At 38.2% G+C, this 15,018-nt stretch overlaps 1 protein-coding gene across 2 annotated transcripts in view; it reads right to left on the bottom strand.

Annotated features, from left to right (window-relative positions):
- Positions 1–1,074: 1,074 nt before the first annotated feature.
- Positions 1,075–15,018, bottom strand: part of ITM2B (integral membrane protein 2B) — a 29,151-nt gene continuing 15,207 nt past the window's right edge. Inside the window, exons 2-6 of one of the 2 annotated variants that reach the window (XM_066380871.1) lie at positions 8,466–8,609; positions 6,200–6,406; positions 4,585–4,695; positions 3,990–4,140; positions 1,075–1,328 (exon numbers count right to left, since the gene is read on the bottom strand). In XM_066380871.1, the coding sequence (XP_066236968.1) occupies positions 1,243–1,328; positions 3,990–4,140; positions 4,585–4,695; positions 6,200–6,406; positions 8,466–8,609 (699 nt within the window). In that variant the 3' untranslated portion in view covers positions 1,075–1,242. The remainder of the gene's footprint in view (positions 1,329–3,989; positions 4,141–4,584; positions 4,696–6,199; positions 6,407–8,465; positions 8,610–15,018) is intronic. The other variant, XM_066380872.1, reaches the window with a different exon arrangement.

The following is a 15,018-nucleotide window of genomic DNA, read 5'->3' as shown; positions in this document are numbered from 1 at the left end:
GCTAGCATAAAGCTCTTACGATATTACTGAAATGAAACCAAGAGCCAAAAATCAAATAACACCCCTTTGGACTAGAATTAGTTTTTAGACTAAATTCTTTAAGGGTTTGTGAGGCTTTAAAAAATTTGACTCCTTAAATTCAAAAGTAATTTTTTTTTCTTGGAATTCTGCAACAAAATTATTCTTAAGTAATGTAAATGGTGGTGGATTCTGATTTATTTCACATAGGAAGCAAACTCAGAGATACAAAAATCACCACATAACTCAAAACATTTCACTTGTAAGGAGACATGACCAGAAAAGCACTGTATTTTATGTAACTTGGGAACTTTAGGTTTAATAGCCATTCCATTAAATACAAAACCATTATTTTAAAGTATATTAAACTGAATCTTTCAAGATTGAGTCCCAGATGTTACTATAATAGTATTCATGAAGTATATAGTTATTTTAAAAGCTTATTTTTTTATTTTTTTTAAATTTATGATTTTGCTCAGTGTACATAGAGAACTAGATTTTTAAAAAATACTTTCTTCTATTAAATGGATTTTATCTTAAGATATGAAGAACCAAATTACTCTTTGGTTTTATTACATGGGAATAACAACACACAGGCCTTTAGTCAAACAACTTTGTGATATTTATATTCCATTGCACAGATATGGGTTATACAAATTAGTAACACAAGTTATTTCTTAAAGTCCAAACATTTTCTAAAATATTATTACAGCATATGCCTAGGATATTAAAACACTGAGGTGGAAATCATACTCTAAATAGTTAAATATGACACTGAAAATACTGCATATTTTTATTAGAGAAAACTTAAATTGTGTGCTCAAATGCTCTAACAACTAAGTAGCAGGGCAACTAATAACTACAAATAAATCACGCTGGTCCATTTTTATGTATGCATTTATATGATTATTCTTTATATAACCACTGCTCTTAAAAATGCATAATTAAAACAAAATCTCCATACCTAAGATCTATGGTGAAGTGTACTATTATCTATGACTTTATATAACTACTAATTCAAAGATAAAAGACACCACACACTTGAAAAGAAGAAAAGATTTTTTAAAAGGAAATGGTTTTAATTGAATTAATGAGATGAAGGGATAGTGAAGCCCTGTTTGCTACTTACATGAAAGAAGATTTTAAAAAATAATCACTGCACAAAATACAAAGGGTAGGGTTATGCTGTGATAGTAAATGTTTCTCCATGTTTTTCTTGACTGTTCAAGAACAAATCAAAGTTTCCACAGCAAATTTGTTTTCAAAATGCCGAATTGTAACACAATTGCCAACTTCACGTTTCTGAATACCTGTTTAGAAGAAAAAAGGTTATAAATTTTTGGTTCTTTAGTAATATTCACTTTACTTCTTATAGTTACCATTTAGACATATAAAAATATTGTACTCTATATTTTTAACATTCAAGAAATAAATTTTCGGCCCTGGCCGGTTGGCTCAGTAGTAGAGCGTAGGCCTGGCGTGCAGAAGTCCCGGGTTCGATTCCTGGCCAGGGCATACAGGAGAAACGCCCATCTGCTTCTCCACCCCTCCCCCTCTCCTTCCTCTCTGTCTCTCTCTTCCCCTTCCGCAGCCGAGGCTCCATTGGAGCAAAGATGGCCCGGGCGCTGGGGATGGTTCCTTGGCCTCTGCCCCAGGCGCTAGAGTGGTTCTGGTCGCAACAGAGTGACGCCCCGAAGGGGCAGAGCATCGCCCCCTGGTGGGCAGAGCGTCCGGGTGGATCCCGGTCGGGTACATGCGGGAGTCTGTCTGACTGTCTCTCCCTGTTTCTAGCTTCAGAAAAAAAATACAAAAAACAAAAAACAAAAAAAAAAAAAAATAAATTTTCCTCTCTCCTGAACTGCATGTCTTAATAGATCTTAGTAACAATAATACCATATTTATAAACTTAGAAGTATATTTGACTGCAGTGCTGCTTTGTTGAAACTTCACACTAAAAAGAAAGAATTTTATTATATGCATAAATCAACTTTTAAAAAAAATTATGGCCCTGACCAAGTGGCTCAGTGGATAAAGAATCAATCCAGAGCGCCAGAGGTCATAGGTTGGACCTCGGGACAGGACACATACAAGAAGCAATCAATGAGTATAAAACTAAATGAAGCAACTAAGTGAAACAAGTTGATGCTTCTCTCTCTCTCTCTCCTCCCCCCCCCCCTTCCTCTCTTACATCAATAGAAAATTTTTTTTAAATTATGAACCCTGGCCCTTGGCCAGTTGGCTCACCTGGCATGTGGATGTCCCAGGTTCGATTCCCGATCAGGGCACACAGGAGAAGCGCCCATCTGCTTCTCCACACCTCCCCCTCAAGCTTCTCTGTCTTTCCCTCCCTCCTGCAGACATGGCTCATTTGAAGTTAGGTGGCCCCAGGTGCTGGGGATAACTCCATGGCCTCAGCCTCAGGCGCTAGAAAGAGCTCGCTCGCTCTGTTGCTGAGCAACCCAGCAGCGCCCCAGATGGGCACAGCATCACTCCTAGTGGGCTTGCTGGGTGGATCCTGGTCGGGGTGCATGCGGGAGTGTGTCTCTTTGCCTCCCCCCTCCTCTCACTGAGTAAAAAAATAAAATAAAATAAATTATGAACCATTGAGATAATTTAAAATGTTAAGAAATCAAGCAGCAGGTTTCAGGTGACTCATCAGCCTGAGATAAGAGTATATATTACTAAAAGTGCTAACAAAAGCCAGGAAAGCACTTTTACTGGGTGCTGAAGGTCCAAAGAAATCACATCACAGTGTATTTGTTACTACTTCTTACTTTCCTACAGCCCTGTCACATATACTTTCATTTCATTTTTATAATGATCTTGAAAGGAAACAGGGACATGAGAAAGAGAGACAAACAGATAGGAAGGAAGACAGACAAGAACAGTCAACTCATGGTTACACACTTTAGTTATTCATTGATTGCTTTCTCCTATGTGTCATGACTGGGAGGCTCCGGTCGAGCCAGTGACCCCTTGCTCAAGTCAGCGTCCAAGGGATCATGCTGATGATCCCATACTCAAGCCAGCAACCCCATACTCTAGCTCAGGGGTCTCAAACTTGCGGCCCGCTGAACAATTTTGTGCGGCCCGCAGACTAATCCACGAAGTTCAAAATATTTTGGATAAAATTAAGTAAGCCTAGGGGCCTACTTGTATTTTTCATTTCTCTAGCATCCTAGCTAGATATTAGCTTAGTTAACAGCAGTTGTGATGCGAACTACAGTTTCTGGTCGTTTTGTGACACTGAAAAGTGTTGCGTAACAGTTGCCTTTTGTAGACCTAGTGCGGCCCACCGAACGGCTGTGATCTTGCTCTGCGGCCCACATGCTGAGTTGAGTTTGAGACCCCTGCTCTAGCTGGTGATCCTGTGCTCAAGCTGGTGACCTTGGGGTTTCGAACCTGGAACCTCAGTGTAAATGCTCTAGCTACTGAGACACCACCAGTCAGGCCTGTCATCCTTATTTTTTAGTTGAGAAAACAAGATTAAGTGATTTAGCAAAGCTATATTAGTAATGTCAATGATTTTAATTCTTTAGCCAAATTCCTCTGGAATTAACCTGTGATTATCCTCAATGAGGTCCAAAGGCAAATGACTTGCTCAGAATCCATATCCCAGAGCGTATACCTTAAGAGCCTCTCTAGAGACTCTCTGGGCAAGAAGAACCCTTCCAGTATGGCTGCACCAAAGGGGCAGGATGGAAAGTTGGACTGGGTGACTACATGGAAAGTAACCTACAGCAAGCATCACAAGGCAATGACATTTCACATTCACCTATTCTATCTGAAAAGTGTGGATTCAGAGTTAAGATAATCCTTCAGAAATCTACAAATACATAGTGATAAAATAGTATTTTTTCTCACTCATGGCAAGCATATTGATAACAATGACTAGCCTACATCTAAATCTATAGTAGTTTAACACAACAAAGTGAAACAAACTTTTCTGCCAGCACTTTAAAAGGTATTACCTTTAATGGTGTCTCTGCGTTGCAGTTTGTAAGTTTCCTTGTCATGGCACAGCCGATAAATAAAGACGCCCAGGAGGTCAATGTTCTCAATGCGATCGGTGATAACCATGTGTTCATGAATCAGATATGACTGAGGCAAATAGGTGCCAGCCTACATTTGAAAAAGAATATATTACATGTATTTCTCAAGGTGTACATTGAACAGAAAGGAAAAGAGACAAAATTCTTAGAGATTATAATTGGAACACAGGCAGGCAAACTACTGCCCACCATCTGTTTTTATAAATAAAGTTTTACTGAAAAACAGTCATGCTCATTTGTTTACATACTGTCTATGGCATCAGAATTGAATAGTTGTAACATGGATCTTATTTCTTGAAAGCCTGTTTATTCTCCAGCCATTTTGGAAATCAAATATAATTTTTAAAATGGTATTTTAATTTCAAAATTAGAAGGAAAAAAGCAACAACCAAAACCACCCTGGTTCCTCTTAGCTGTATTTCCAGAAAAATGGGCTCCTATAGTTAGTTTACAATGAGAAATTCCAAGATGCTATAGCAGCATCATTAATAAGAAATATTTTAAAATTTTATACCTTTATGTTAATAAGTAACTCCAGCAGGTTTCTGGGTGGCATAACAATGGAAGTGTTCAGAGGAATCACATAGCACTTATCCAGATTAATATCTAAGTAGGCCGTGAGTTTCTGGAAAGAAGATACATTTTTGTTAGATTAATTGTTATAATACAGGCAACAACCAGAACAAATTAAGATTTTGCTGGGATAGAAATGAAAGCAGTAATGGGAGAAAAAAAATTATTGCTACTAGTAAGTAAAACCCTTATCTGGAGTTTCTATAACTGAAAATAAGCTATTAAAATTAACTGAAAATAACCTATCATCTGATTAAAAGACTTATAAATCCTAACGCCCTCCAAAGGCGTTCATTGTATGTAAAAATGAACTTCTCGTGTATGTATCTAGAACACCGTTAATAACATCCTTAGAGAATTGAATAAGTTCATTAAATGATTGTCTGTGTTCTTGAAGACCATCAACAGAATGGTTTTGAGAGTTAAAATGAGTTTAACTAAACCATGTAAATACTTAGATTTTAAGAGCTCAGCAAATGTTAGCTATTATTATTTACTATCTGATTTGTATAAAGTTTATTATCTTGAAGTAATTTTTCAAATTGGCTTGTAAATATTCATCAGATGTATGTTATCAGGGACGAAATGTTTGCAAAGCCAACTTCAGTTATACGTTTGAATGTTCAAAATGGCAAACACATACCAATGTAAAATCTGCAGGGACTATGTGATCTTCTGAATCTTGGTTTTAAAAAAATATTCTTGAGACAAATATTATTGCAGGAATTTAAATATCAACTAACTATTAAAAATACTATATTATTATGTTAATTTTCTTAGGTTATGCAAATTCCTCATTCTGAAGAGATAAAAGCTTAAGTATCTGGGGATCAAATCTCAATTGTGAGAAAAAGAGGTGAGCAAAATAAAGAGACAAAGAAAATTGATAAAATCTTGTAACCAGGTGGAGAATTTGGGATATGAACTGAATTTACACTTTAATTTTTCTGCACTGTATAACAATTTTCAATAGCTGGGGAGAAATGTAGAATGAGAACTTAAAAATAAATTAACAAGACATCAAATGTTGATGAGTTCTTTTGTAAGACAGAAGAAACTCAAATTCATGTTTTTAAGTAAAAAGTAAACTCTAAGTAGAATAAATTAGTAAGTGCTGAAATTAAAACTATAGCCCCAGCTGGCTGGCTTAGCAGTAGAGCATCAGCCTGCCATGTAGAAGTCCTGGGTTCAATTCCCAACCAGGGCAAACAAGAGAAGCACCCATCTGCTTCTCCACCCTTCCTCCTCCCCTTTCTCTCTATCTCTCTCTTCCCCTCCCACAGCCAAGGCTCCATTGGAGCAAAGTTGGCCTGGGTGCTGAGGATGGCTCCATGGCCTCCGCCTCAGGCACTAGAATGGCTCCAGTTGCAACAGCTCGAATGAGCAGAGCATAGCCCCCTGGTGGGCATGCCAGGTGGATCCCAGTCAGGTGCATGCAGGAGTCTGTCTCTCTGTCTCCCCACTTCTTACTTAAAACCAAAAAAAAAAAAAAAAACTATAAAAAGCATAAATTTAAAATTTTGCATTCTTTTTAGAGTTTGGGACACCTGGCTCACCTTGTTAAAGTCATGAACAATGTTGGCAGGATCACTATCAGCAAACTCTGGGACAGGCACACTGATGAATTCAACTTCTTCTTCCTCAAAGATCTTAATATTTTCCTCAATTGTCTGGTAGCGAGCAGCTGGGGCATCTGCAGAAGGCTCATTTAAGATGACGTCATCCTTGATGTACTTTATTCCACAGTAGTACACGTCATCTGGCTATGGAGAGTTTAAATACTATTTCAGTAATTCAGTGGGGACAGGTTTTTAAATGTAAGCATTACTTAAGCTGCCACCTCTATCTAAATAGTAGTTTGCTTGCAAACTCTTACTTTTAGATGACAAGTCAGACAGTTTAATTACAGAGTTAAAGCATTCTTTAAGATCAGGTTTTGAAGTCCTGTAAACAGCTTTAGAAGGAGAAAAGCAGCTGACTCCCCCATTACTTTTGGTGGTCCACAGAAAGAAAATACGAAAGCAATTATCCAGCTGGTAACAATAAATCTGAAAAAACACACAGGTCTGTTTCTACCGGTAGGCTTTATTTTTATAAAAGAATATACTCAGAAATCAATGTATCGTCTGAAAGAACTTTTAAAACTTCTGATATAATTCACTGATTTTATAATTTTTCTCATTAGCCAAATGAGGAATAATTTTTCTGAAATTTCCACAGGTAGACAGGTCTGAATTTTCCTTTATATATATATATATCACAATTAAGCGTAAAATATCATATCACAGCAAATCATTATAAAGACTATACAAATTATACATATATGATAAAGACCAGGAGCCTGGCACTGGTGGCGCAGTAGATGGTGTCAATCAGGAACACTGAGGTCACTGGCTCGAAACCCTGGGCTTGCCCAGTCAAGGCACACATGACAAAAAAAGCAATGAACAAGTAAAATGAAGCAACTATGAATTGACACTTCTCCCTCAACCTCCACAAAAACATTAAACAAAATCTTAAAAAAAAAAAGACCAGGAGTATATAACAAAACATTAAGACAACAAATGTCTCTAGACAGTAAAACTATAAAAATTTTTTTCTTTATTAAATATATTTCTTATAAAAACTATATTCAATAGCCTGACCAGTGGTGGTGCAGTAAATAAAGTGTCAACCTAAAATGCTGAGGTCACTGGTTTGAAACCACAGGCTTGCCTGGTCAGGGCACGTACAAGAAGCAACTATGAGTTGATGCTTTGTGCTCCTTCCCCCCCAACCATTTCTCTCTCCCCCACTCTAAGAAAAAGGAAAAAAAGTTGTATTAAACAAAGATGAGTGCTATCAGTAATGTCTATTAACAAGCCATCTTCTTGAAAAACATAGAAAATAAGCATGAAATTTATACATCCTATGGCAGAATAGTTCAAAATTACTTAAGTTATTTGAGTAAAGCCTATTTGTCAACACTTTCTCTAAATTTTAAAAATATTAAAATATTTGAGGTAGTCATAAAAGCTCATTTCCAAAGATTCCTTAAGGAAAATAAATAAATAAACCTACTGAATTATTGCCCAGAAAATTGTATCACAAAACAAATATGATAATTATAATCAGAAGAAAAATCTGTCTTAACCCACTGGGATTACTATTAAGTACTTAAGTTTTAAACAACTTGCATCTTAAGTTACTTCAACATTACTGCTGAAGTCACGAAATTCTTCAGAGAAATTAATGACAGAGAAAGAGGTGGAGAGAAGTACTCCTGTGTATTTCTCTGTCTAAAAGGCTGGGCAAACAGGTTCAGGGGACATTTTTTTTTTTTTTTTGGTATTTTTCTGAAGTTGGAAACGGGAAGGCAGTCAGACAGACTCCCACATGTGCCCGACCGGGATCCACCCGGCACGCCCACCAGGGGGCGATGCTCTGCCCATCTGGGGCGTTGCTCTGTTGCAACCAGAGCCATTCTAGCGCCTGAGGCAGAGGCCATGGAGCCATCCTCAGCACCTGGGCCAACTTTGCTCCAATAGAGCCTTGGCTGCGGGAGGGGAAGAGAGAGACAGAGAGGAAGGAGAGGGGGAGGGGTGGAGAAGCAGATGGGCACTTCTCCTGTGTGCCCTGCCCGGGAATCGAACCCAGGACTCCTGCACGCCAGGCCAACACTCTACCACTGAGCAAACCGGCCAGGGCAAGGTTCAGGAGACTTTTAAACATAGCTTTAAAATAGGACCACCACTCTGGCTAAAGGCCACAGACTAAAAGTACAGGCTTACAGCAGGTAAGGGCCAACTTTCTAATACATGTGAAAGGCAAAAAAGTTCTTACCATTTTTTCACTTACTTGAAGTGCAAAATACTTGTACAGGTATGCTCCTCCTAGAATGACACCCGCAAGCATAAATGCTAGTCCAAAGCACATGCACCAACACCAGGCTCTTCTCTGGCCAACTGGTACCACTTCATCTGGGTCCTAAAATATGGAAACAGACTGATAATCAAAATCCATCTCCTGTCAGAACTGGTCATTCCTGAAATAAACCTTAAGGATTACTAATTTTATAAATAAAGATAAAGAGACCAAGGAGTCAGGCCTCTCTCTGATCAAGATCAAAGTGGTGTGCCAAGAGACCCATCACAAAGCCTCTGGAGCTAAGAAACCAGTCCCCTGGGAGGACTTCTACCTGCTACCCATCTCTACAGTGATAATATACTTCATAATTTCTATTTTTTATGCATACTTGGTGCTTAATGTCTTCTAACATTTAAAAATTCACAAAACATTAAAACATAACTTTGTCATGCAATACTATGGTGCTGAGCCTTGTATATTATAACTTTGGGGTATAATAGATTATTTGAAGTAGAAAAAGAGTCCAGGAAATCTTTAAATAAGATCTTTATAGGAAAGATTCAATTTAAAAAACCTTATAAAGTCAAGACATACAATTAGCATACAATTGTTAGAATTCTGATTTTGATTCACTCAAGAATATAATTTAACATTAGAATGTTATGTGGGGTTAAGTCTTGGAATATTCCCTTTGCCCTCCTTTCTCAGTTCCTCCACTCTGGCATTTCAGAGTAATAGCTGATTTCGTATTTGTACCCAGTTTTGTGTGCAAACAGTAGACAAAGGAGATTAGCTACCAGCCTAACATTACTAATGTCTCAAGAAATAATATAGTCAATAAGCCCTGGCCGGTTGGCTCAGCGGTAGAGCGTCGGCCTAGCGTGCGGAGGACCCGGGTTCGATTCCCGGCCAGGGCACACAGGAGAAGCGCCCATTTGCTTCTCCACCCCTCCGCCACGCTTTCCTCTCTGTCTCTCTCTTCCCCTCCCGCAGCCAAGGCTCCATTGGAGCAAAGATGGCCCGGGCGCTGGGGATGGCTCCTTGGCCTCTGCCCCAGGCGCTAGAGTGGCTCTGGTCGCAATATGGCGACGCCCAGGATGGGCAGAGCATCGCCCCCTGGTGGGCAGAGCGCCGCCCCATGGTGGGCGTGCCGGGTGGATCCCGGTCGGGCGCATGCGGGAGTCTGTCTGACTGTCTCTCCCTGTTTCCAGCTTCAGAAAAATGAAAAAAAAAAAAAAAAAAAAAAAAAGAAGAATAAAAAAAAATAATAATATAGTCAATAATACTGCAATAACTATGTAATGGTGCCAGGTGGGTACTGGAAATACCAGGGGGGAATACTTTGCAAAGAATATGATTGTCTAATCACTATGCTGTTACACTTTGCTGTAGTAGGTGTACTACTTGTCAATATGTTGTATACATAAGACAACAAGTGTGCTGCAAGGGAGTAGTGAAAATAAGACTAGAAGAACTTACTAAGCCACGTATGAAATTACATCTGTGAATAAAAAGTTATAAGAGGCCCTGGCCAGCTGGCTCAGTGGATAGAGCGTCGACCCAGCATATGGACATCCTGGGTTCAATTTCCAGTCAGGACACACAGGAGAAGTGACCATTAGCTTCTCTCCCCATTCTGCTCTCCCTTCTCTTCCTCTTCTATAGCCAGTGAGTGGCTCAAATGGTTTGAGTGTCAGTCCCAGGCGCTGAGTATGGCTCGGTTAATCCGAGTGTATCAGTCTCAGGTGCTAAAAATAGCTTTGATACTCAAGCATCATCCAGACAGGAGTTGCCGGGTGGATCCTGGTCAGGGTGCGTGTGAAAGTCTGTCTCACTATCTCCCCTGCTCTCACTTAAAAAAAAAAAAAAAGAGTTCTAAGAATTCCATAAAGTCATAAGTAATATAAAAATTGAATGATCAAGTACAGTGTTTTGCTTAAGCCCTTATCTGATCTGACATAAATATCAAGGGAAGTAAGAAATAGTTCCTAGCATAATTAATTTTACAATGGAGGCAGAGTGGAGGGATGGAAACAGTCATTTCTAAACAATTGGTTTCAGCTGTTGAGACAATCAAATGTGCATACAACACCCACTGTTTGACAGGCTCTCTTTTTTAGTAGGATATAAGTGAATAGCTGAAGAGTATGGGATGACTCTTGTAAAGGATTATGAAACCCGGCCCTGGCCGGTTGGTTCAGTGGTGGAGCGTCGGCCTGGCGTGCGGGAGTCCCGGGTTTGATTTCCGGCCACGGCACACAGGAGAGGCGCCCATCTGCTTCTCCACCCCTCCCCCTCTCCTTCTTTGTCTCTCTCTTCCCCTCTGGCAGCCAAGGCTCCATTGGGGCAAAAGATGGCCCGGGCGCTGGGGATGGCTCCTTGGCCTCTGCCCCAGGCGCTAGAGTGCCTCCGGTTGCGACAGAGCGACGCCCCGAATGGGCAGAGCATCGCCCCCTGGTGGGCGTGCCGGGTGGATCCTGGTCGGGCGCATCCGGGAGTCTGACTGCCTCCCTGTTTCCAGCTTCAGAAAAAAAAAAAAAAAAAAGAATATGAAACCCCAACTACCAAATTGATGACAAATTACCATGTCTCTTGGTATATCATTTTTAACTTGTCAGCAAACAATAATTTCAAGAATGTCTATTATATATGTTCTAGCCACTAGTTATATAGCCTCTGTCAAGAATTGATCTTTCAAAATCAGCCTGGAAAATGAACATGCAAAGAGAACATAAATATGTCATAGGTTCTAACAGGAGAATGTAGAGAGTACAGAAGAAGGGACAAGATGGTTTGGGGAGGAATTCCCAGGGGAGAAAATACTAGAATGGAATACTAAAGGACAAATATTCATTACCTAAGCAGAAGACAGAGTTAAAGGACATTACAGATAGGACAAAAAAAAGAAAAAAAGAATAAAATCCTGGAGCTAGAATGTCATTCTTCAAGAGCCACATGTGGTACGGCTGGAGTGCCCAATACGGTGTGAAGGGCAACAAGAGATGAGAATGGAGGGACAGGTGGAGCAGACCCAGAAGCAACGTGCTATGCCATGCTATGGAGTTTGAATTCTCACGTTCATTCAAAGTCACATTTCAGGTCTCTGCTCTCTGCCATCTGAGGAAACAAAGAGAAGACAGCCATCTACAACCAAGAAGCAGGAGCAGGCGCTCCTACACCTTGATCTGGGATTTCCCAGTCTCTAGACTGTGAGAAATAGTTTTGTTTAAGCTTAAAAACAAACAAACAAACAAACAAACAAACAAACAAAAAACCACTTTAAGACTATTACAATAAAAAAAATTTAATTTCTCAAAGAATGTATAAAATATTTTGCTTATCCACAGGCCATTTGTGCAACATCTCAACAGTGTAAACCATGGCTTAAGAATCAGAAAATAAAAATCTTTTGACTCCCCAAATTACAGACCCAAGTCCATGTACCACAGTCACAAAGTGCTGTGAGGTATTCAAAGTTCATCTAGTCTCTTTACTTCTCTAAATTTATAGTCATCACTTTCTACCCCGCATTAGAATCACTCACATACAGATCTTCTCTCTTCTAGGCTATAAGGTTCTTGTGAGTACCCATTCATATTCATTTTGTATTAGTCATACAGGCACGTGCTGTTTCCATCAAGGACGTACACATATAAAAGTGGTCCCATAAGAATATAATAAACTGAAAAATTGCTACAGGCTAGTTGATATGATAACTGTCATAATGTAACATGTTACTTCTGAGTTTGTGGTGATACTGGTGTAAATTAACCTAATGAGCCGCAGGTTGTATAAAAGTATAGCACACACAATTATGCACAGTGATAATGATAATAAATGACAATGTTATTGGTTTATGTATTTACTACAGTATACTTTTTATCATTTAGAGCATACTTTTTTTTTTACTTATCAAAAAATGTTTGCTGAAAAATACTATGATATGTTATAAATAGACTTTTATTTCCTGTCCACCTCATCTCTTGATTGCATCATTTTCTCTCGTGCTTGACTTAATTGCATTGTTTTGTACAGGGCATGCTGTACAGGCTTATAGCCTAGGAGCAATAGGCTCTACCATAAAACATAGGTATGTAGTAGGCTATACAATGTAGGTTTAGGTAAGTATATCTATGTTGTTCACATGACAACAAAATCGCCTACCACATTTCTCAGTATGAATCCCCATCATTAGGTAGTGCATGGCTATTCAGGTAGCTGTAATCAACCTTGGCACTTGGTTGGTACTGAACTAATATTTGATGAATGAAATCTAGATCTTTTTTTAAAAGCCTGTTTTGTTTTTTTTTAATGATCCATAAAAATTACATCAGCAGCCAGCATGATGACGACATGGGCATGATATGACATATAGTACATATTTAGCAAGGAATAGTAGCCCTAAGAACTTAGCCCAATTCAACATTTATTAAGGGCCTGTTATTTGCAATGTACTGTGCTAGATCCTGTAAGAAATTCTAACATGATTAAGACATGGCTTATAACCAATTTACAGCCAAGATTAACATTAAGCATAACAAATGACATGCCATATTACAATCTGAGTCATAGAGAAGAATTAAAGTATTCAAGATACAAAAGTTTTAATCTAAGCTATTTATTAAGAATATTTAAATGATTAAATTTTAACACTTCAAAGAGTAAACTTAAAGAAAAAAGCTACATATAAAATTTAAGAAGAAAAACCACACGATCATCTCAAAATATGTAGAAAAATCCATTTGTCTCAAAGTCCAACTCCCATTCATAATAAAATCTCTTTGCAAACTAGGAAGATGTGAAATTCTTTAACATGAATAAAACTAATCAACAATCTGTAGCAAACCTCACAGTTAATGCTGAAACGTCAGACTTATGCACATCCTTTCAAGGCAGGAGCATGAGGAACCCTCACTAAGATTTCTTCTTTCTTTCCTTTCAACAATGTACTAGAGATCCTAGTGACAAGAACATGAACAAATATAAAGATTAAAAAAGAACACAAAACTGTCATGTGTAAATGGTATAAATGTCTATAGAAAATCTAAGAAAGTCAAATTATTCAAACTAATTAGAGCTCTGCAAGATTGTTGAAGATCTGTAAATGAAACTCCACAAAGGCAAAACTACAGTGACCACAAGCAGCTTAGTTGTTGCCGTGGCCTAGGGCCGGGGAAGGGAAGATGGAAGAGGCACGAGGAAACCTTCCAACCTGATGGAAATATTTCATATCTTGATTGTAGTAGTAAGTACATGATTTTATACAATTGCCAAATTCAATCAAACTGTACACATAATATGGGTCAATTTTATTGTATGTAAATTATATTTCAGTACAAGGAGTGAGGGAAAGATCTACTGAGATCCCACATATCAGGCAACAAAAGAAAATGTAGTAACACCCAGAGCTGGAGAAAATATGGAACAATGAGTATTTGGAACTTTCACATGGTTGACAGGAGTTAGTACAACTGCTCTGGAGAAGAATCTGATAGTATCTAATAAAATTAAAGACATAACCTATGATTCAACAATCCCATTCCTAGGTCTATATATAGCCATAAAAAGACTTTTGCATACATACACAAACATATATAGGTCCAATAATAATTACTGCAGAATTGTTAATAAGAAAAAAATGGAAATAAAAAATGTCAAGTGGAGAATAATGTTATAGAGTCAAATAATAGTTAAAATGAAATCAACTAGCACTGTTCATTATGAGATAAATCTCAGAAACATAATGCGGCACCGAAAGCAAACAAACAAAAAAACTAGCAAGTCAGATAATACACACAGTGTATGATACCTAGGAAGAGTTGCTTTACTGGGGTATGTACCTCCCACAGGCCTAATCTAAAACAAGTTACAGAAACAAATCCTCCCCATGCTCCCCACCTACTGCAATAAAACTGGGAGCCTTAAATTATGCTGCTGAGGTAAAGAGAGATCTCCCACAGGTGCTGTAGGATTATCATCTCATTAATCTTTCTAAAACATCAAATTTTTACCCCAGTTTATAAGTGAAGATACCACAATGGCCTATAATCACTTTTCAACAGTAGGTATGGAAAGATACAGCTTTCAAAAGCATTCTCATTCTTGCACTGAACTAATTTCTGGTTCAAGTAAGTCTTATCATATGATAAAGTAAAACTACTTGCTTGTATCTTAAGCAAAATGAAGGACAAATTCTGTGCTGGTACTTTAATTAGTTAAGAATTAGGTCACCTCAATCAGTTCCCTAAGAAGTTTCAGAAAATGTGCTTCAATGATAAAATGAACTCAGAAAAAAAGCAAGGGTTTTCATATAATTTTTATTCTGTTCCCATATTGACAAAGAACTTCAAATTCCCAGGCACTTCTTTTTAGAATGGAAAAACATTTTTTGCAAAGCTTTCAGATACACTATTTTGCATTATTATAGCAAATGTAACAATGCTTTAAGAACCAGAATACATAAGAAGAAAACAGCTGTTAAGGTTAAAAGTTATATTACAAAAAGGAAAAATATGTTATAAATACACTT

Source organism: Saccopteryx leptura, chromosome 4 (assembly GCF_036850995.1).
Source record: "Saccopteryx leptura isolate mSacLep1 chromosome 4, mSacLep1_pri_phased_curated, whole genome shotgun sequence".
Classification (NCBI taxonomy): domain Eukaryota; kingdom Metazoa; phylum Chordata; class Mammalia; order Chiroptera; family Emballonuridae; genus Saccopteryx; species Saccopteryx leptura.
This window is presented reverse-complemented; position numbering and strand designations above follow the sequence as displayed.